General features: G+C 45.8%; 1 protein-coding gene across 2 annotated transcripts; it reads right to left on the bottom strand.

Annotated features, from left to right (window-relative positions):
- Window positions 1-3,818: 3,818 nt before the first annotated feature.
- LOC120908398 lies at window positions 3,819-20,896 on the bottom strand. 2 transcript variants are annotated; one of them, XM_040319350.1, is made up of 14 exons: window positions 20,788-20,896; window positions 20,470-20,616; window positions 19,370-19,678; window positions 17,729-19,189; window positions 12,464-14,497; window positions 11,605-12,015; window positions 11,321-11,481; window positions 9,359-9,628; window positions 9,044-9,281; window positions 8,867-8,968; window positions 8,313-8,778; window positions 8,135-8,210; window positions 7,891-7,997; window positions 3,819-6,717 (listed from the first exon to the last, which is right to left on the bottom strand). In XM_040319350.1, exons 5-14 carry the CDS (start codon window positions 14,254-14,256, stop codon window positions 6,142-6,144), a joined length of 4,200 nt encoding a protein of 1,399 aa, XP_040175284.1. In that variant the 5' UTR covers window positions 14,257-14,497; window positions 17,729-19,189; window positions 19,370-19,678; window positions 20,470-20,616; window positions 20,788-20,896; the 3' UTR covers window positions 3,819-6,141. The 2 variants fall into 2 exon arrangements, with proteins under 2 accessions (XP_040175284.1, XP_040175283.1); XM_040319349.1 differs by having other exon boundaries at window positions 17,729-19,678.
- Between the last annotated feature and the right edge of the window lie 1,278 nt (window positions 20,897-22,174).

Here is a 22,174-nt window from a genome sequence, read left to right as displayed (position 1 = left end):
TCGTAGAAACTGCTCCGGCGGTAGGGTGTTAAAGGCTGCTAATGAACCGTACCGTTATCGGGAGGGGACAACGAGGTAGGAGAAAGGACGAACAGGGAACAGGGAGGTGTTGCATGATTCGATAAGGGTTCGGGTTGGCAGGCCAAAAGCGGATTGGATTCGGATCAATTAGCGCGGAGATTTAGGTGGCTGGAAGAGTGAAGAGGGTGAATTGGAACGTATTGTAATGGTGTAGATTATAGCAGGCACGAGCATATGTTGAGCATTGAAACACACATATGCAGCAATTCCGAAGAAAGAAATAGTTCAAGAACAGGACAAATTAGTAACTTACTCTACAATGAACACATTAGCCACTCATGTTGATTGTCAAAATTACCACGAGTGATAAGATTTAGTGTACCATGCTGTGAGTTTCTAATCGGACGAACTTCGCAAGGTTTCGGCGGAATGGCTTGATGGTCTTTAGCTGCAATATAAACAGAATAGCTGAAAAACATCGCTGTGGAAGGTTAAACGTGAAATTCGGGTAAGCATTATCGAAAGGACAACTAAGTCGTTTGATAAATGTATACAACACTCGCTGGAAACATGAAACAGTAAGGAATGGATTGGTGATCAATACAACGAAGATTAAGTTGTTTTATGATTAGGATGAAGTAAAGGTGAAATACGTGAATACCGAAAAAAATCCAGATAGTGGCCAGCAAGTTGCCATGACCGTTGATGGTGACCAGTCCTCATCTAGAGAGATTGAATGCTTAAGCCCGAGTTAAAATGCTGCTTAGTCTCAGTGAAATTAAACGTGAAAGTTTCATTTTTTTGTATTATATTTCATTATTGTTTTATCAGAATATTGCTTAAAAATATTTAACTAATAACCATTATTTTTTCACCGTGAACAAAGTGGGGAATCACAAGGAAATGTATTTAATTCATTATTTTAATATGTTTTACAGACTAAATAGATGGGGAATTACATATCCTTTCTTTTGGTGTGCGATAAGCCTTACTTATCCGGCGCTACAGCCGCTTTGCGGTCTTGACCTGCCTCAGGAGTGTCCGAAGCCGCTCACGGTCTCGCGCCTTCGTCTTCCAGTCCGTTATCCCGGCCTTAATGGCGGACGCCTCCACGCCATCTTGCCACCTCAATTTGGGCCTACCACGCCTCCTCTGTCCTTGTGGACGGCCTAAAAAGACTTTACGGGCTGGGTCGTCCGTTTCCATGCGTACAACATTGCCAGCCCACCGGAGCCTGGCGAGCTTGATACGCTGTACGACAGTGAGGTCGCCGTACATCTCGTATAGCTCGTCATTATAGCGGCTCCTCCATTGTCCTTCCACACATACGGGGCCAATTATCCTTCAGAGCATCTTCCTCTCGAACGCGGCTAAGAGGGTTTCGTCAGATTTGGACAGTGTCCATGTCTCAGAGGCGTATGTGAGTACTGGTACTATATAGGTACTATATAGTCCCAGCTTCGTCCGTCGCGACAGGTTCTTTGAGGTGAACTGCTTTTTCAGGCTGTAGAATGACCGGTTGGCAGCCAGCATCCTTGCGCGCAACTCAGCTTCCATGCTATTGTCGTTGCTGACCTTTGATCCCAGATAGGTGAATTGTGGACGACTTCAAAAGTGCGTTCATCTATCTGTACATCACGCCTACGTAGATTCGGATTATTTATTGGTAGGTCCGCTGATGTTGCCACCATCAGTTTGTTCTTTGCCTCGTTTATCTGCAATCCGAGTCTCTCTGCCGCCTGCTCAATCCCTTGGTAGGCTTTTGCTACATAGGAGAGCCGCAGACCAATGATGTCTATATCATCAGCGTATGCCAGGATCTGGGTTGACTTATAGAAGATGGTTCCCGTAGTCTCCACCCTCGAGTCGCGGATGGCCCTCGCTAGCGCCAAGTTGAATAGGAGACAGGCAAGCCCGTCCCCCTGGCGCAGACCCTTGGTGGTAGCAAAAGGTCCTGAGAGTTTTTCATCCACCCTCACCTGGCATGTGACGTTGGCCATAGTCATTCTAACTAGTGCGATAAGCCATATTCTGATAAATCTTCAATGAAATATCGCAAAAAAAACAAAATTTCACGTTCACTTTCACGCAAGGTCTAAAGCGACCTTTACTTGGAAGGGGTGGCTGACACTGCGCTCTAATATGAGCGAAACATTAAAGTTAAAAGCTAGAGCATAAAATCGTGTCCCACTGTACGGCATATCTACCGCCCTAATTGTCCCCTTTTTGTTCGGAATATGACACTTTGGGTGAATGCGATTTATTATAAATTATAAAAAGTCTTCTTATCACATTAAAAAAAAAGGACTTACAGATCACGTACAGAAAGCCAAGCCCATTAGCCCATTCAAGGATCGTGCCGCTGTCATTAGACTGATAAAAGACAAATCATTTAAATGCTACGTCTTTAAGGTGGTTTGTAAACTCCTGTATCTGTTATTAAACATAGATTCAAACCCCGTATGTAGTAGAGATGGGCATTTCGCTTCATTTCAGCGAACGTGAATGAATCGAGTCGTTCATCACCTCAATGAACGTGAATGTGATTCGTTCTTTTACACATAGCAATACCTGTAGACAGTGGCGCACTTTCAGAGCCCTGGGCGGTAAGAAGAGTTGAGACCTTCTGTGTTGCGGGGGGAGTGCTCCAGCTCTTTTCGCTAATATAGTGCCATAATCTGCCAACTATTACATACTGGACTAACGATTCATGGTGCCCGCCTAGTCCGCCATAGCCTGTACAGTTTGTGAATTGCTACACTAATCGAAAATCGGTTGAACTACAAGTCGTGTGGCCCAATCGCATGAACAATAAGGCAATATTGACAATGTATCACTTGACGCTAAAACGTATTGGGTAGTTTAAAATCGACTTGTTTTGCATATAAATTTGCGAATGTTGGTAGTTTTTTCTGTTGATTTTAAAAAAAATGAACATTAATGCATGCACTCATTTTGTGATTTTTTTTTCGATGTGTCGAATGAACCATAGCGATCTACTCTTATGAACCGAGGCATTCATTTTTTCACGTGAACTGAAAAAAACGGTGCGGTTCTGGTTCATTTGGCACACCTCTAGTATGTAGTAAAATGTTGTTTACATGATGAGACAAAAAAGGTGGGATAATCAATAATCTTTAGCGATTATTGAATCATAGTGGATTTGTAACATAATCAATGTATGAATCATTCATGAATCTCCGAACTAGAGATTTAGTTTTATTGAATCACTTTGATGATTCATTCAGATTCATTAAGCTGAGTCTGGATTACCCATCTCTAGTATTTTGGGTGGTTTTGATAGAAGGAAATACCCGCATTTAGAGGATGATTGTAACGTAGTATTTAATTACCTACTTAATTATCCGGCGCTACAGCCGCTTTGCGGTCTTGGCCTGCCTCAGGAGTGTCCGAAAACGCTCACGGTCTCGCGCCTTCATCTGCCAGTCCGTTACCCCGGCCTTAATGGCGGACGCCTCCACGCCATCCTGCTACCTCAATTTGGGCGTACCAGGCCTCCTTTGTCCTTGTGGACGGCCTAAAAGGACTTTAGGAAACATTACTCCTACTATTCTATTCTGTTCGCTACAACCCCCCTCCTCTCCCCGGGTACTGCTCCATACATTTTTCGTTGATCATCTTCAAACATCGTAACAAGATAAGTGGTAAAATAATGAAATTAGTAAACAAAGAAATAGTTAGGCATAGTCAATACTTACGTTGTCCTCGTTCTTTACAGTGTCCCATTTTCTCATTGTAAATCTATGTGCAATCAATGTACACAAAAATCCATAAAATATGTTTTACCGGGCTGTTATTACCCACTTGTAATAATTCCATTTTTATACATTTTTTTGTATTTTCTTGTTACGAAACTATATTATCCGATTTCCTCCAAATTCCTGTTCATTCTGTCCATCCATAGCATTCATTCCTTTCTTTCTCTTTCTCTCTCTCTCTCTTTCCATCTCTTTCCATATTTTGTCCCAATCACTGAAGCGTTTTCGTTTAATAAAGCAGGTTTACATAACTGCTACTCTCATAACTCTACATAAAAGTATGTGATTTTACAACACACACCGAAAACACACACGTATCCACAGGACCCCCCTTCACCGGTGGTTCTCCACTATTTGCGTTTGCACTAGGCTCACTCAACAATGTGTCCAAGTTATATTTATTACCAGCAGAAAAATCATCCTAGCTGGTGCTCGTGATGGTGGTGGTGTTGGTGTAGTAATGATCAACGTGGTACGGTCCCTGCCCTACTATACAACGATCGCTTTCGATCGATGCCAAATGGTACTTTCCCTTGAACTTTATACATCTATATAATCGTAAAAACTAGACTAAATTTACATGCTTTCTATATTTCAGGCCAACAACACTGTGTTGTTTTGCACATAGTAGTAGTATTAGCGTTTAATGTGTGTGTGTGAGTGTGTGTTTTTATTTTAATAAGTTTGTTTCGTCTCTTAGTTAGAGGGTTATGGCGATCGTTCGCTCCCGAAGCAGCGAAATATTCAAAGACCAATTTATTGGTTTTGCTGGTATATATGTTCGGTGCTGAATTTATGGGCTGATGTAGTGGAGGAAATTTCCCTCTTTCCATGCGTAAAATTGCCCCTAAATAATTATATCATACACCATTCTTTTAGCTTCGTGCGCAGGTAGAATAACATTGCTTCAGGAGCTCATTTTTCTTCAAAATAATGTTTAAAAAATGTTCCCCTTCCAACTGTGCGTCGCTAATTTCTGTGTCATATCTATTAAACATATCTATTCAGCGAAGCATACTTGCTATCAGATGTGTGGAGTATGGGTGGTATGTGTGTTCCAATAGCAATGCGGAGGATGAGGGCGATTGATGGAGTATCAATTACCAATGCTACACTCATCTACAAATCCTTATCTCTTTCACGCTCTCCCTATTTCTTACACTAATTGAAGGTGTTAAACACGCACAAAACGTAACTGAAATATTGCTAGCAGTTAATAATAAAAAAAGAGCTGGTAGATCAAAACGGGAAAGGTAAAACTGCGCGCGCGCTCATTATATGTACTAAAATGATTTATACTCGATAACGAGGAGGAGTTGTTTTCGAGCTGAAAAGAAAGAAACTCACTAAGCATACATATAATGCATACGGCCAAAGTGCACACGTAGGATGGCCCTGTTTGCTTCTAATGTTCTGTTACTAACCAATTCCAGACATGTATTATTATATTCATACACTATTTACAGCAAGCCATTCTTCATTATTCTGATTCATAACTTCGGCCACCCTCAACACGGTACGCGTGAACATTTACAGTGCTATTGATGAAATTCGATGTGTGTGTGTGAGTGAGTCCGCACGTAGTAACCCTGGCTTAACAGAAATTTTAAGTAAAACGCTAATTAGAATGGTGTTTCAATTCTTCGACACGCGATGAATATTTAAATGCATTAAACAAACTTAACCTTTCTTTTACTATTCACATACACGCGCCTCGGGGAAAAACACTCACACACGCATTATGTGTGTGATCGCACAACTTTAAACTTAAATTAATTTTCACGCGCGCAAGAAGAAACGAAACGTTGTCAAATTTGACAAAACCGAGAAGATGGTGTTGGAAATAGACACACCTAGGAAGCAAAGATTGTGGTTCTGTGCATGCATAAAATCTTGGTTCGGGTGGTAAGTTAAAAAGAGGATGCGCAAGAGAGAAACGCAACCCGATTCATTTGTTCATCTGGATCCGAACATGCGGACCTAACTAAAAAAAAAAAAGAAGACTCATCCCTATCTGCTACTTGACGCCTTCTACAGAGCGATATTTACGGTCAGAGCATTATATTCGCACTTGCGTGTGTGCTGCCATGTCTCAAAACTTTATGTACGCACAAGCACAACACATCTCTTTTCTGCCCGCATACCCATCACTGACTTCTTCTCCACTGTCGATGTTTACGGCCGTTTCGCACCGTAAAAGAGATCACGGAAGAACGATCAAGAAAGCTCAACGGGATCACTGGTAGTAAAAAAAACAAGAAAAAAAATAGCCGCTTACATTATGAAGCGTAACATACTTAAGCTTAACAGTTTAGATCCCCCCTGCAGTGTGTCTCTCCAGCTAAACTCTGGCATTTCCGGGACCACTGCCACTTGCCCCTGCCCCGCCACGACCCGCTGGCCGGTCGTGCCACTCCGGGTCGTTCGGATCGTCCTCCTCGACGAACAGCGATTCGCCCGTATCCGTTTCCTCGTCGTCGATCGCATCCTCGTCGTCGTCGAGCATCGGCTTGGCGGAGGGTGGCACTATTTCGTACTGCTGCGACTCATTGCGGCTGTTCAGCAGCCGCTGCATGATCAGCTCCTGCTCCCGTCGCTTCGCCAGCATCAGATCCTCGTCGTCGAAATCTTCCAGATCCGTCTCGGTCGCCGACAGGGTCGTCGCCGTCGAGGTGTTCGAGCTGAGCGCGTTCTGGTTGTTCAGGCCCAGGCTGGCCGGGGCCAGATTAACGCTCGAGTTCACCCTCAGCAGCACGTTGTTGTTGCGATGCAGCGGACGGCGGAAGGGTAGACCGTTCCGTCCGGTTAGCTTGCTGAGACAGTCGTTGTCGAGGTGATCGCTCGGCATCGAGCGCAGCATGTCTTCGAAGATATCGTCTGCTAGCGGGAACTGCAGCGCTTCATAGGGCGAAACAACCTGTAAAGAGTGAAGCAACCCGATGTTATTAATGCAATACGGAACATTGATTTCAAATATGTCTAATAAAAAGTAATTACACAACATCTACATTGATCATATAGATGCCACAAGCAGTGCTGCAAAATGTCATGAGTATCACGAGATTGTCACCAACGAAAACAATGAACATATCCGTGGTAGCTTGATGCTCATTGCTGATAGTCAATAAAAATGCGTCATGACATGCTGAACACGACATGTGAATTCTTAAGTCCAACGCGATACTCTGACTGACAAGCTTAGCTTAATGCCGGCGCAAGCATAATCATGATTTTTTCTGGCTGTGAACAGTGCTGCCAAATGCCACTGTTTCAGTCATCAACACTCATGACTGAAACGAAGCTCAAATCAGATAACGTACACAACTGAGATGATCAGTGACGATACTCAAACAGTTGGAGAATCAATCACATGCTTGGTGACATTTTGATTAGCACCCCCCACCTCCCGCCGACAAAAATGTCTCGACCAAGTGACTGACCAAGAGTTGGTTGCACACAATGTCACCAAGCATGTGATGGTCGCACCAACTGTTTGAGGCTTGCTTCTGATCATCACAGTAGAGCTCGTGACGCTGACACGATTTTGTTTCAGCCGGAATTTGTCATGACTATGTCAGTGACCGGCCGGTCTCGTAGTACAGTCATCAACTCGTACGACTTAACAACATGCCCGTCATGGGTTCAATCCCCAGATGGACCGTGCCGCCATACGTAGGACTGACTATCCTGCTATGGGGGGAAATTAATTAGTCACTGAAAGCCAAGCCCACAAGTGGTACAGGCAGGCCTTGACCGACAACGGTTGTTGAGCCAAAGAAGAAAGAAGAAATGTCAGTGACATTTTGCAAAACTGATCACAGCAAAAAAAAAAAAAGTCGTGACATAGTGACTGACCAAGCGATGGTCGCAAACATGTCATGAGCATGTATTGGTCACACCAACCATTCTGAGTATCACCTCTGATTATCAAAATTGAGTACATGACGCTGAAATGGGTTTTGTTTCATAAAAATTTTTTTATGACATTGACAATGACATTTTGCAGCACTAGCCACAAGTGGAAGGACACGATTGCCGTGACATTTTTTCATTACACACGTTAACACTTTTAAAAAGTAACGTTTCTTACCTCACGCGTATCCGGTGTAATGGTTCCTGCTCCTTGAGCATGTTGATCCTCTCGCTTTGATGACACCGTCCTACGGCGTTCTTTCTTGTGGAGACTCTTGTTAAGCGCTACATGACACAGAGATGATAAATATAAATTAGAAAAAAAACCCTTAAAATCTGCCTTTTCTTTATGTCATCTACAGTTCTTCCAGCGCCTGATATCATCATTGGAATGGAGAGAAAGAAGGAGAAAATATAATTACCATTAATAACATTTGCTTCCGACAGCTCCTGTCCATCCTGTGGAGTTAGTGGAGTTGATGGACAAGCCGGCGATGACTGAAAACGAGAGTTGATCGGACAGAAAAGTGATTAGTTATAGTATGGCGCAGTTTGCCGAGAGCAAATCCCTTCGGTAGAATCGTGCCACACAATACTAACATCATGATCCACCATTGGCGTTGGCGGTGCAGGCGACGTCGGGTCCGGTGTATTGCCGCCGCTTGATCCGGCCCGGCTGTCGGTGCGCCGCTTAGCGCGTGGTCGGCTCCACGGGAACTTCAGGACCGAACGGAACTTTTTGCGCTCCTCCTGCAATGCTCGGTCGTGCTTCAGCATGATCGTTTCCTCCGAGATGTCTTCCTCGTCCTGCGCCGGTATCACAATCAGCTGCTGCTGCTGATACGCCGCCTCAACGTACCCAGTGGTGGGCACGATCGTCGCCGACGGCGTGGTCGTTTTCGTGCCGTTCGGTGGAATCGCACCGTCAACCTTCACGGGCGTCGTTGTCGGATTTTCTTCCGTGGATAACTCCATGCCGATCGTAAGTTCGTTGGCGGTTGCTGAGCTATCCATTTGACTGTTGAGCGATTCGTCCCCATTTTCCTGGTAGTCTATGATACGCCACCTGTGATGAGGTGAGAAAAGAAGAGCAAGTTTGAGTATCGTTCGATCGGTTGCCATCGAAGCCACGGCCTTATAATATAGCTACGTACTTTGGTACAGCAATATCCTTGTATTGTGGTAGCGACACCCTAGAGGCGGGCATGCTCGGAATAACGATGCTATCGATGTTGTAAGCACTGTTACGATACCGTCTATGAGAGAAGAGAGGACAAGAGAAGTGAGTAAATTCTATGGAACCGCACTTCTTAAACTGCGGTCAAACTAACCTTTCGCTTCGATTGTTGGGCGTCGGTGAGGTGTTTCTGCTGCGACTTACGCCACCCTCATGGCCATCGTAGTACTCATAACAATGGGAAGATTTTCGCGATTTGCTCACACCGTGCTGGTTCTTGTTGTTTCGGTGCCCGTTCGGGCCCGACCGCGAGCCGTCGTACGAATAACCCGCGCCGGATTTACGACTATTCGAAATTATCACATCCCGCTTGGTTTTGGCTTTCTTCGATTCTGTAAAAGAAGACATCAGATAGCAAATCGATCAGTGTCAATTCTTTCCGTAGCGTAGCACTTTCGTTGAGACTTACTATTTCCACTATCACCCGTGTAGCGATCGTTACTCTTGTACTTGTTACTAGTCATCGACTCGTACTTCCGCTTGCTGTCCGAGCTGACGTAGCGTTTGCCGTGCGAGGAGGATGGGGCCATTTCATCGCCAGACGAGAAGAACCCTCCGCGTACGGTCGCTCCCGGTACCGATTCTAGCAGACTAGCAGGTGTGACTTTGCTCCGAATCATTTTGCTTTGCCATTCCGGCTTTCGCATTATTGCCTCCAGATGTATGCTGTGCGAAATGTCTGAAATGGGAAAAGAACAGTTTTACATTGCATTTAGGTAAATGAAAAATATCAGTTAATCATCAGTGCAGTGGCCTTGCTGAGGTCTAATAGTTTTGTTTTGTATAAGAATAAGCAAGGACAAGGAGTAACATGGTTAATGGACAAAAAAAACAGACTATTGCATGTCATTTTAGATGGAGAGTCATTCAGTTGGCTCTATTATAATGGCAACATTCATTGCACAGTCTCAACTTCTATTCGCTCTTTGTTTTTAGTAAAACGATCCATAATAACACACCCCCTACCAAAACGGGCACATATCCGGGGATGTTGATAAAAGGTACACAAACACACAAACAGACACACACACACACAATCACCATCCGCCACCAAAGAAAGGCGGCGAAGAGAGGTGCACTGGCTGGTTGCTAGTTCTTGAAGCGCATGCGCGCCGGTATGCATTTTCCACGCCGGAACGCGCGCATTGCGCGGCGTGAGGAGTAAAAGGGAAAGGGGGCAGTCGTCAACAAGAGCAAAAACACAAAAAAAAAACGCCACAAATTCTTCCCGCACAACGTAACGTAACGAAAATTTTGCGCGGGAAATTTTGCTCTCACTCTCCAACCCCGTAGCACAGCAGCGCAGCGCCGCCACGTACGGGCGGTCACACCAATATGCTGCTGCCGTTGATGCTACTAACCAGTTGTGATGTCTGTTACACGATGAAGTTGTTGGTATTGATGTGGGGCCGTGCGCCGTCACTGTTAGTGGCGATTGCGTACCCACACCGAGAGAGCGAGTTTCAAAGCGAACACACGAGCGAATCATACCGCCTGTCGGAGTCCGTCCTACGTAGCACGGAACGCATTATGCACGGGCGATAGGGTTTACGCTATTCATTACATTGCACATCGCATACATTCTCGCCGTTGTAGAGCTGTACACAACACATATGCAAACCAGATGCCCAGGTCAAACTTTCTTTACTTATTGCTGTCCAACAGGAGAGCTTGCTGGTTCGGTGAGATCGAGGTGCGCGACAGAGTTTGGATGCATCGAAGAGAACGGATGATGCAGATCAAAAAAAGCAGCTGCGATACATGAAAACATTTTTTTTCTACACAAAAAGACAGAACTAGAAGACAATTGTAAAACAGCGATGATCAATATGAAGCGATTAAATCAAACAAAAGTTTTAGTGTATGTGGAGCGTTGCAAAAAAGATTGACTCATCGTTCGTTGCTGTTCTACCTACTTTACTAACAATATTTCCACACACTCACAACCCAAGGGCCCTACTTCTCACTGGGGGGTTCGTATTAATTCTCACATTTACACACACACACACCAAGAGACTCGCATCGCTAGCAGACAAACAAACCGCCCTGTTGTGATTTTTCGCTCCACAATAGTTCTCGCTACCAACGACCGTCATCTGACGTTGGAACGGAACCTTTCCATTCACCGGAGGTCGTGAGACCCACTAACTGATTGATTTCCACCGCGTAAGTGATATCACTCTTGTGCTCGGGTGAATAAACGAACCACCGAACGAGCACAACAAGCATAATACAGAAAAACGCGGCGCGACTAAACGCATTCTGCATTTCTGTTTCGATTACGACGTTTTGATAGTTTGCGGGAAGAAATAGTTTGTCTTTTTGTAGCATTCGTCACAGCCTGCACAAACAGTCAAGTGGCGTTTCTTACCTTCTGGGAAACTCAATACTGGATGGAAGCTTGCATCGAGCAGTGCCACACGTTCCGGGAACGTCATCGTGTCCAGCGGTTCCCTCAGCGCAGTTGGATCGGTACGTCCCGTGCACAGGGCACAGGGTTGGAGTGGCCACTGGCAACCGCATTTGACATTGCTATAGCGTAGGAGGAAACAGGAGAAAAAGGGCAGAAAGAGAATTTATAATTAAAACTGTACTCTATCTTTGCTGTATCAAACTTCTCTCACTGCTGCCGATGTGCTCATCGTTCTCCATTACCTGGGTTTGGCCGCACGCTTCGATATGGTGTGCATGTTGTGCGTTTGCATCAGCTTCCGCTTCCGGAACCGTGCCCGACAGTAGGGACGCGTCCGGGAACAACTGGACACCATCTCGGCGTCAGATTCGTCACTGATCGTCACGTGCGACGTTGAGGGTTTGCTGCTACCCGGCAACTGGCCGCGATATCCATTTACCGATTGCTTCTGTTGTTGCTGCTGCTGGTGCTGATCATCGACACCGGGCGTTTCCTCTAGCACAACAGGACCCTTGTTTTGGCGAATTTTGTACAGCACCTCGTTATGTTGCCGGATGCGATATTCCAGATCCGCCACACGGGCCACTACCCACGTCCACTTGCTTGCAACGGACGCGCGATCATTAGCCCATCTCCAAGCGGCACGTTCCTTGCTGTTGAGAATAAAACAAAAAAGATACTTATTAGTAAATGTTTCAAAAGTAAAATTATGGAAAGGGGGGGATTGTCGATGATGAATAGGCTTGGATCAGGGCCGATACGTATTATTTACAATCCTTTTTAAAGGCGTTAATATGTAGTTGGATATGGAAGAGTCATCAGCTGACATAGACATAGATGGTTGAACGTTAAGCAGTCACAGAATTTAACTTGATTTTAGCCATATAACATAACTCAGTAACATGGAAGATTGTGAGTAAACACGACATATCTTAATCATTATGACGTTCTACTTCACTAACGTTCAATTTTGCTTAAAAAATCCGTTTCACGTGGTATATGAACATTAGATTTTCAAATAGATCCTAACTGCCATAAACATTCCTTCAGATTAATCGAAAACGTAAGAAGAATATAACGAAGTGGTATGTAAATACTTACATTGGAAGTGGTTCCTGCATCTCGTTCGTGTATGGTAATGATTCGTCCGCCGATTCGCCACCGGAACTGCTGAGCGTGGCGTCTGAATCGATGGTGGCCTGTACCTGCCGCAGCTCGGCATACAGCATGCCTGCCGTCTGCTCCAGATCTTGCGTCGCCGACCGTTCGAACAGCGGAATAGTGTTGGAGATGTTGGCGACATTGGTCGGATCGGATACACCACCACTGCTACTCGTGGACGGCGATGCCTCGGCAGTACCGATACCGCTCACCCCCTGAAAGTAGCGACTGTTCAGGACGCGTTTGCTCTGCGTCGAGCAGATCTTGTTCGCGATCGATTCGAGCCGCTTGATGCACGATTTGAGCGCGTTCGCCGAAATGGGTTTCATCTTCTCTGGGGTCGGATCGGGCGGGGGCGCTTGAAACGGGATAATGTCGGGCCAACAGGTGCTGCCGGTGGTACCCTCGGCGGCCGGCAGCCCGCTGTTCATGTTGTGCAGCTGTTTGGCCGTTTCCTTTTCGCGCTTTTTCCAGAACCGCTGGCTGTACTCGAACAGCCCGGCCACCTCTTCGCTTATGTGCTGGCCCATGTACCGGGCAGTCAGCTTGCTGAGGCGCCGCGCCAGAAAGTCCTGTTTCCGCTGCATCTGGGCCTGCATCTTGATGATTTCCGCGTGCTGCTCCAGCCGCTCGCGATCCTTGTTGGGCGAGGAGAGCGACTGGCTACCGTCGGCGCCCGGCACGTCGCACAGATTCGTCACGTCGTCGAAAAGCAGCAGACTGTTCTGGTCAAAGCTTTTAAACACCTGCATCAGATCAATGTCGTTCGTAGCCAGCTCGCGCATCATCTGATCCATTTCGTTGCTATCCCTCAGCTGCATGGCATGCTCGCCGTTGCCGCTGACACCGCTGACCCCCACGAGAGAGGAGGACGGTTGGGATGCATCATGGAGCGGGATGCTCATTATATTGCTGGGCAGCTGGTGTATGTGTTGTTGTTGTTGCTGCTGCTGCTGCTGCTGCTGCTGAAACTGTTGAGCATCTTGAAAATTGTCCTGCGCAACGATCATTTGCGTCGGCGGTAGCTCCATCGACATTAGCTGCTGTTCCTGCAGCTGCAACATGTTGCCCGGCAATACACCGGAGTGGGAGGCAACGACAGCCATATCCACCACGTTGTCCACTGCCATCGGTCCCACCGCGGGCGCTTCGGTTCCGTTCCCTCCTGCGCCACCCATGGCCGCTTCTTGATGCAGCTGCTCCAGGGCAATCTCGATCAGGTCTCGGTTTGTGTCGGCGTCCAGCTTCAAACCCTGCTCGCCGCTGTTGTTGTTCTGTATGTCGTCCACAATGGTTGAGCCAACAACTCCGTCGCTGGTACTACCCAACGGCAGGGACATCATGGCCGTTCCCTCGTTCCCGCCGTGTAGTGCTGCCGCTGCTGCTGTAGTGGAAGGTACAACTACACTCTCAGAAACGTCGACTGCGTCAACGATCGCAAGCGATTGATGGTGTTGCTGCTGTGCATCTACGAACTGTTCCAACTGTTGCTGCGCTTGTGTTTGGTGATACTCGGCATGGGCATTGTCCGGTGCGGTGATGATGGTCGTACCGTCGTACGTTGTCGTGGCGGCCGGTGTCGTTGTGCTGCTGCTCGTTCGCGGAGAGGCACCCGACGCGGCCGAGGAGGACAGTTTGCTTTGGCTTAGAGGCTCGGTAAGAGCGGGTGCCATTTCTTCCACTGCATCGGATCTTTTCTTCACGGGCACCGATGCAACTGCCGCCAGTCCCATTCACCACCACACGAGCACAAGCGTACGACTCTTTTTTTTATCGTAGAGGGCGTTAAATTTACAATCCGTCGTATGGGGAGTGTGAATGGATTTGTTACGAAGGTATTGCCTTCTGGTGCGATTTGTTCCGGCGGATGTTTCTTCCAACTGGTTCCCAAGTGAAAGGACCGCTTCGATTGCTTTCGAAGAAATGTTGCTGGGACGCTGAGCTTCGTAGTGTCTTCATTCGTGTGTACACAACCTGGAAGGAAAGATAAAAGTCGTTATTAGTATCAAGTCAGGAAAACTTACAGGTTTTTCAAGTAAATTGCAGCAGTAACGAAGCTTTATTTTACACAGCACCCGGAATTGCATCACTTTTTTGGTTTAAAAAAACGTATGCAGCGAATTTGTTGCACCCATTGGAAATAATTACATCAAGAAATGTTCTTATTCAATTTAATCACAATTATTACTTCAATTGCTGCGGAATTATCTCACATCACACCTCCCAACATGTAGGATAACAAGCCCAATAGAACCTGCATGACGAAATAATTCATGTTAGTTCATGTTTCATTCCTCATCGTGTTTGCTCTTTCCAATACACACACACAGCCAGGTTAGAATAAAATCCCGAAATCCCTATCTAACAACCTGGCACAGAGAGGAGCAGAGACAGAGACCGCGAGTTCTATTCGCGGCCCAAAATACACGCACACACACACATTGCGAAACGAAATTGCGCTACGCCGGCATTCGCCAAAAACATGCTCCCCACGCACACAACCGAACGAACCGTCGAACGAGCGCGGTGCGGTGTCTCTTTTCGCACACTTATCACACAGACACAGACGCATACCCTTTGCCCAAAGGGTGTTTGACGTTCGGTCTGTTGTTTGTTGGAACAATGTGTTCCAAATAACGACGCATTTCCTTTTACCGCTGCTGCTGCTCCTTCTGTGTTTTTGCAGACGGTCGTGAACCTTATTTTTGGGGAGTTTCTAACCTTACATCGCCCAAATGCACAGAGCATTTGTTCAACTTTGCAGCAAGATTTCATCATCCTCAAAGGCTAGGAAAATCTCTCAAATGCACTTTCACTCGCACGAATGTGGATGAGCGGCGCGCGGAAATGGTGCCAGTACAATGGAACACTTGCGCGAGGCGAGGGTACAAATCTACAGCTTTCGTATTTCGTTCTTGTAAGCCGTCCGTTCTCACATCGAACTAACCGTCTCACCATGTGATGAGAGTGCGGGCAGAGACGGCAGCCACAACCCCCAACGACGAATCGTCGTGTATGAGCAGAATTACACACCACACACAAGGAAAGCGAACCAACCCCTCGGCGCGGGATGACACACGAGCAGCAGTACCACACCGCAAGAAGACAGTGGATAGAATAATTTCTGCGTACGTGGATATTATTCTGCGGTCTCTGCCCTGGCGGACCACAATCCGACGGAAATGATGTTTCGATGTGGAAAAATGGAAACTGAAAGGCTTGTGGTGTGTCTTTCAAGCGCCTGCTTTGATTGAGTTGTGACTTTCCTTTCGTTCTTCCGATTTTGCGTTTCGTTCCATTGCGTATGGTACGCGCGTTGTGTGGTGCGTAAGCTCGTCGCGTTACATAACCTAAACGCAGAAGCCTATCTATCAGTCAGCATGTGCCAGCTCATTCATAACACATGCAGCACTGGGTGACGGTTAGAGTTTAAACGATAAAAAAGCAGAGAGCCTTATCAAAAATGCATCACCTTCTATCTAGCAGTGTTGTGGTAGTGGTAAAAGATCCGGATATTCGAGCTACATACTGTTTACCAATGATTACTACATTACTACGATAATCCTCGTTCTTTATATACCTTTAGATCTACAGAAATATACTTAACAAATCTTTAGTAATCACTAGCTTAGTGACGAATATATTAATAAATATTTAAATTTATACCACATGGTTCATTAGCTCATCTTAATTATTTGCAGAAAATTATGAGAAGACCACCAGAAAAAGAGTCAATCAGTTAAAGAGTTCACAAAAGATTCTTATTATCGACAGTCGGTAGTAAACCATGGTGGATTGTAAAATAAATCCGATAAACTATTTTTATTCTACATCTTATGACAACAGTTCTGTATTTGAAGAAGTTTATTCCTTTTCTATTCTCAAACGTTAGCAGCTGTTTTCTATGCAGAGTAAATAAGTGAGTTAACATCTTAAGCTACAATTGTCAAATTTCTTTGATATACGTCAAATTACAACTGTGTTCATTGTCATACCAGTGTACAGATGTGAAACCAGCTGATTATGGCAATTGTATTATTTCAAACGATTTCCTAAATTCAAATATAAAGCGTTCATGTTACACTAATGATTTGTAGATATGAATAAGAACAATACAATAGTTCTCAATAATACCGTAGTAGTATGTGAATAATTTTTAATACAAACAAAATTTTAATCTAGTTTCACGTGTTTCTATCCTTTCGTTCAAAGTGAGGATGGTTAGTTTCAACTTTTCAGGAATTTCAAACTCTGACAATAGCATTCCTACTATACGTGTATCTGATTTACCAGCTTTCTTCGTTATTTAACCTCTCTAATAGATTTGAAAATTCAACAGAAAATACGTCGAACAATTCCGTCATTACAAGAACGCTTTTACGGGCAATGAATCGCACAATAATCCACCATGAAGAGATTTAGTGGAGTAACCCCATTCTTAAACACGCATCGACAGCACAATGACGCAGTCAGTTCATCTATTCTGCATTGTGATTCGCGCTGTCATGCCTTTCCAAACTGATGCCTCTCTTTTCAGAGCAAATATGCTGGCACATTTGTCCTGCGCCAGGGGAAACGAATTTCAAGCCACCATACACCATAGCGAAAGTGCGGCAACATTTTGGTGAAAAAAGAATCTTTCCAAATGGACGGCGCCACACACACCTCATATCCCGTGGAGTGGCATTGTACCATCGTCAACCGTTTTTACAGTGATACCGCGTAACACACAACCTCACTGCTCGCATACACACACACGCACACACGCGTACGCATCTTCCATCCACAAAACGTTATTTCCATCGCACGCCTGTGTCGCTGGCCAGAGCGCAGCACACTACCGTGCACGCGGCGTATACGCATCGCACACAGCGAACGGTTGTCTGTGTGTTGGTACGCTACCGATATAGGGGCGTACGTACTGCAATCGCATGAGCCGAGTGCGAGGCTGCTCACTGCTCACTTCCGCTCGAGCAAACATAAGCGCGCGTTGTTAAAAATTTCGGTTCACCACCCAACACGCTTCTCTTCCCGTCATGTCAGGGGGTGATGGTGTGAGCGTATGTGGGTCGCTGCCTGGCGGGGGACCTGCATGCCTATCCAGAAAATGTAACCAAATCGATGCATTCCATGATGTGCGTCGCGATTCGGTACGGCTGCTGCACACACTGACACACTGGGTGGTAATACATGCTCAATACTCACACTCAACGTTCGTCTCACTCACGCGATGCGCACACACCAACAAACGTAAATCACTGTGCCCGCGCTGCTGGAGGGTCACGCTGAATATTGCTATCCGTAGGAGCAGTAGCGGCGGCGGCGGCGAGTGCTCCAGACCGAGTTTAATATTGCCACTGCAACAGCTTTTCCTCCCAGTCGAAGATGGACGCCGTGCTGCTTTGCATCACCACCGTGCACACATACACACCAACACAACGGAGGACACGGAATCGCGTTCGATTATGAAACACACAGCCAACACAAACAGGACTATGCTGGTGATAATTGCTGCGTTTTCTGCTCTCGCTTCGCCCTTCTCACTTCTCACTCTCGTCTGCTTCTCAGCGATACGCGAATCTTCCGTCTGCTTGCTCGCACACACTATTGCCGGTATGGGTGTGTTTGAACGGGGGGGTTTTATTTTTCTGCTGGGCCCAGTAAAAGATGGGTATGTTAATGATTCCAGCAGCAGCATACGCGCACTCTCGCACACACACACTCACACACTCACGCACACAGTAATCCAGAATGTGACGGAAAAGATGTGACGCGCGATTTTAGATGCAAATTATGCTACAACACCTTCGGCATGGGACATATTTCACCACCCGTGAGCAATTCGCACACCAATCCACTCAACACTGGGCGTATTCGATTTTCCTCGCCAAATTTCCATTCCCATCAAGCTCAACACTTTCGTTGGCTGCAAAGGCCTTAATTTTTCCACTTGATACGCTTCCTTCCCTTTCAGCGAGCACACCACCAGCTACCCCCTGCACACACACACACACTCGCGCGCACTGTACGATTGTTGCGATGATGGCACATTAAAATGGTGGTACTATGCACACACACACTGACAGCCGTGCACCTATACACCGCCACCAACACACACACACACGCCTCGCCAGCAATCGATTGCCGTCTTTTTTTTACACTCCCGTGCTTCCTTTCTTTCAGTACACCACCTCGGCGCGCCTCCTGCCGCTTGCTCGCTTCTTCGCACGCCTGTCTGCCTGCTTGCCTCCACTCCTTTCGCACCACGTTTTCTTCTCCTTTTTTTCACCTCACTCAAAGCCGCGCGAGCGTCTCTTTCCCCGTCTCCACTCTTATGCGCGCAGGCAGAGCACACACACAGACACGCACGCACGCACACACCACCAACACTCTTGCCCGCGCACACGCCGCGGCCGCTATCGCACAGAAACGATGAACACGGAAAAAAGATGGCTTCACCTTTTCTTCATTACGTCTGCCAGGCACGGGAATAGGGACGGTCGCGGTTCAGCACGCACACCCACACCGATTGCACCATCCGCTGTCACGCACCGTTACCCATCAGATTGGCCAAAAATTCACTCAAAAAACGGTTGCTTCTGCACGGTAAAAAGGCAAAAACGCGGACGACGAAAAATGCTGCTGCGTTGCCGTCTCGGGGTCGTTCTGAAATGAGGGAAAGAGAGATGGTTGGCCATACTCTTTGCGCCTCGCACGTTTCTCGCTCGCTCCGCGCGTTGCCTCACACCCGCGGGCACCCAGTCAGCATCCTACGGAAATTCGAACACCGAACTTCCGACCATTGCCGAACAGTGCGAGGGAAAGAGATGCAAGGATGCACCTCACGCGTTGTTTCATTTTGGCGTACGTGGGCACGCTTCGAACTTTGGGGTGGGTTTAGTACCGACGATCGATTTCTTGCCCTTTTGCACATACGTGTCCAAAGCGGGAAGGTAGGATTGGAAAATTGCTTTCCGGAGTCGCTTGATGAAGAGTTTTTTTTTCACGAAGCCACAGATCCTTCGTCGGTGCCTTTTGTTCATGCCATATAATTCTGCAGGGCCGCGGCAATATTATCGTACGTTAAATGATGCCGACACGAATCCATTGTGAAGTCGATTTACCATCATCTTGTAATTGATGCATGCCTATGACCTAAAACAATAAAGAGAATATTTTTAAAAATTATTGATGGAAAGCAGTACACCCCATAATCATAAAAACGACGATATTTTACCTCAAATCAAAAATCACAAAACAACCCCATGTTCGAAAATCGTCGATGACATTCGAAGACGCTTACACCACACACCACCTTTCAAAAGCGTGGTGTAAATCGGCTTCAAAACATAAACAATCGTTTTCACACCACATACGGGCATTGCCAGTAAAATGTAACCGATTTTGAACGGTGTGTTTCACGAGGGGCAAAATGCGTCCTGGTAACGCTTGCACAATTGCAATCCAAACAGAAGCAATGCTAGCTGTTCGTAAAATTAAACATGCACGCAACAAGTGCGATTAAACTATTCCGGTTTAGGAAGGAGATGTACGTCACGATGGCCTGCTTCGGCTTTCGCGCTAGGCTGTCAAATGAGGTCAGGGCACCGAAAGTTGATACTGATTGGCCCTACCACATCGAGCGATAGAAATGGTTCAAACCACTCAAACAAAGTAATACTTGTTCATTTTATGCGGTACAATGGTATAACAGCCGAAAAACTGGCACATTAGCTTGCGCCATTTGCGCATTGCACAGCACAATAGGGGGCTTGTGTGGTGCGATCATTCGGAAGGTCACACGACGGTCCAACATTCAAAACAATATTTTTCGGCAAAAATGTATAAAACTGTACCAAGGTGGTACAGAAGCGTACAATGCTTGATCAAATTGAGCAGGAACATACCTTCTTGCAAGTGTTGCAATGAAAATCAGTACTGCTTACCTTGGATCCTTCCAACCTCACGGTACACGTAGCATTTCCTTTCCTCGCATGGCTCGTGCACGATGGTTGGGTATGGATTTTAGACGCAAATTGTAATGTTTGCGTTTATTTGGACGAATCGATGCCATTACGGGGTACAGGAGGACTCTGCAAAGAAAATCAAATGCAATGCTTTATGAAATCGAAACCAACAACACACCACACCACCACCTCCAAATCAAAACAACTGCCAGGTTGAACAACATTTATTTTCTTTAAGCGATTATGCAGTGCAATACGGCACGCAACGTTTCGGCAGAAGAAAGAAGTTTTGCTTACAAAACTCTTCAGCTTATGCGTGTTGGTTCTACCAATTTCTTAAGTTACCACGGTGATCAAGAAGTAGCTTTACAACAACATTCTTTGCCTATCGCTGCGAGACTGTCAAAGTCTTACCAGCTTCAGTGCAAAGGTTCCCCCGACTGGTTACGAACGGGATGGCCAAAAAGGTAAACAATATTTCTCTTGTGTTTGCTAAATGAATCCTTCAGTTTACTATGCTAAATCGGTCAATTTGTCGAAATACTACTCTAGATAGGACAATCCTAAAGGATAATCAGTTAAATTACTTGCCTGTTGTCCGGGATGCTAGTGCTAACTATTCTATTGCCAGGAGTCAAGTGAACGGTGTGCTTTAAGGGTTGACGTCTAGCAACCGATGTTGGGCCTGTGTCGATGTGTGTGTGTGTGTGAGTGTGAATGTGTGCGAATGCGCGAAAAACTGACATTCAATCGGTTCAAGCATTGCTGCTCGTAGAATAAATAAAAATTATATTAAATGTGTGTCATTTAATTAATTATATTTTGGCCCTGCCGTCAATTGCACGATTCAGTACAAATGTTACTCCATCGCAAGCAAATACTTAGAGCACCCGATGGCTTCCGATTCAAACCCGCAAACATGCTTGCACTTTCTATGCTGATATATACAATCGATTCAATAGCGCGCTGGATACCAATAAGCTATTGATCACGTACTTTATGAACATGTAGTAGTGGGTTGTAAAAGGCTAGTGTGATCTAATTACAGAAAACGCAATGAAAAATTCCCCTCAAAAACTTACCTGCTCCACATGCTGCTTCTTTGGCGACTTTTGTTTACAATCAAAAATAACCGGTTGAACCGATTCGATTTGACTTTGCTGTTGAAACGCACACATCCTCACGCACGCTGCACCACGCGTAAAGCTCTACGAAATGTAAACAAGTTGTAAAGCCTGCAAGACTGTAGGCGACATAAGAAATTGCGATAAAAAAGGAATCTTTTGAATATCAGTTTGGTATAAAAAGCAAGCATCCGAGCATTGAGTCGGTTTGGAGGGACATACAAATCGTTTTGATGATGGACACATAATTTAATATTAACCTTTTTGATAACTGTTTTGAGTTTCGTGCTCGTTTCCAGCGTTTGTTGTTGCTCAGCTTCATGTTAGATATATCTTTGATCTCGGCAATATTGTTGGCATGATGAGATGTTGTCCTTAGTCTTGGGCTCTGTTTTCAATTTAAGTTTAAGTGAAAGTAATAGAATATGTTTCTTAATCGTAACTATAACCGCAACGGGGTTTTGTTCTGATGCAGGAGTAGGATGTAGACCTGTCCTGAAGTTGGATGATGTTCGAAGATTGAAGAATGAACCTTAGCCCCATTGCCATAATTTATTACT

Source organism: Anopheles arabiensis, chromosome 2, assembly GCF_016920715.1.
Source record: "Anopheles arabiensis isolate DONGOLA chromosome 2, AaraD3, whole genome shotgun sequence".
NCBI lineage: Eukaryota > Metazoa > Arthropoda > Insecta > Diptera > Culicidae > Anopheles > Anopheles arabiensis.
Note: the sequence above shows the minus strand (reverse complement) of the source record. Positions and strands in the feature narration are given on the sequence as shown.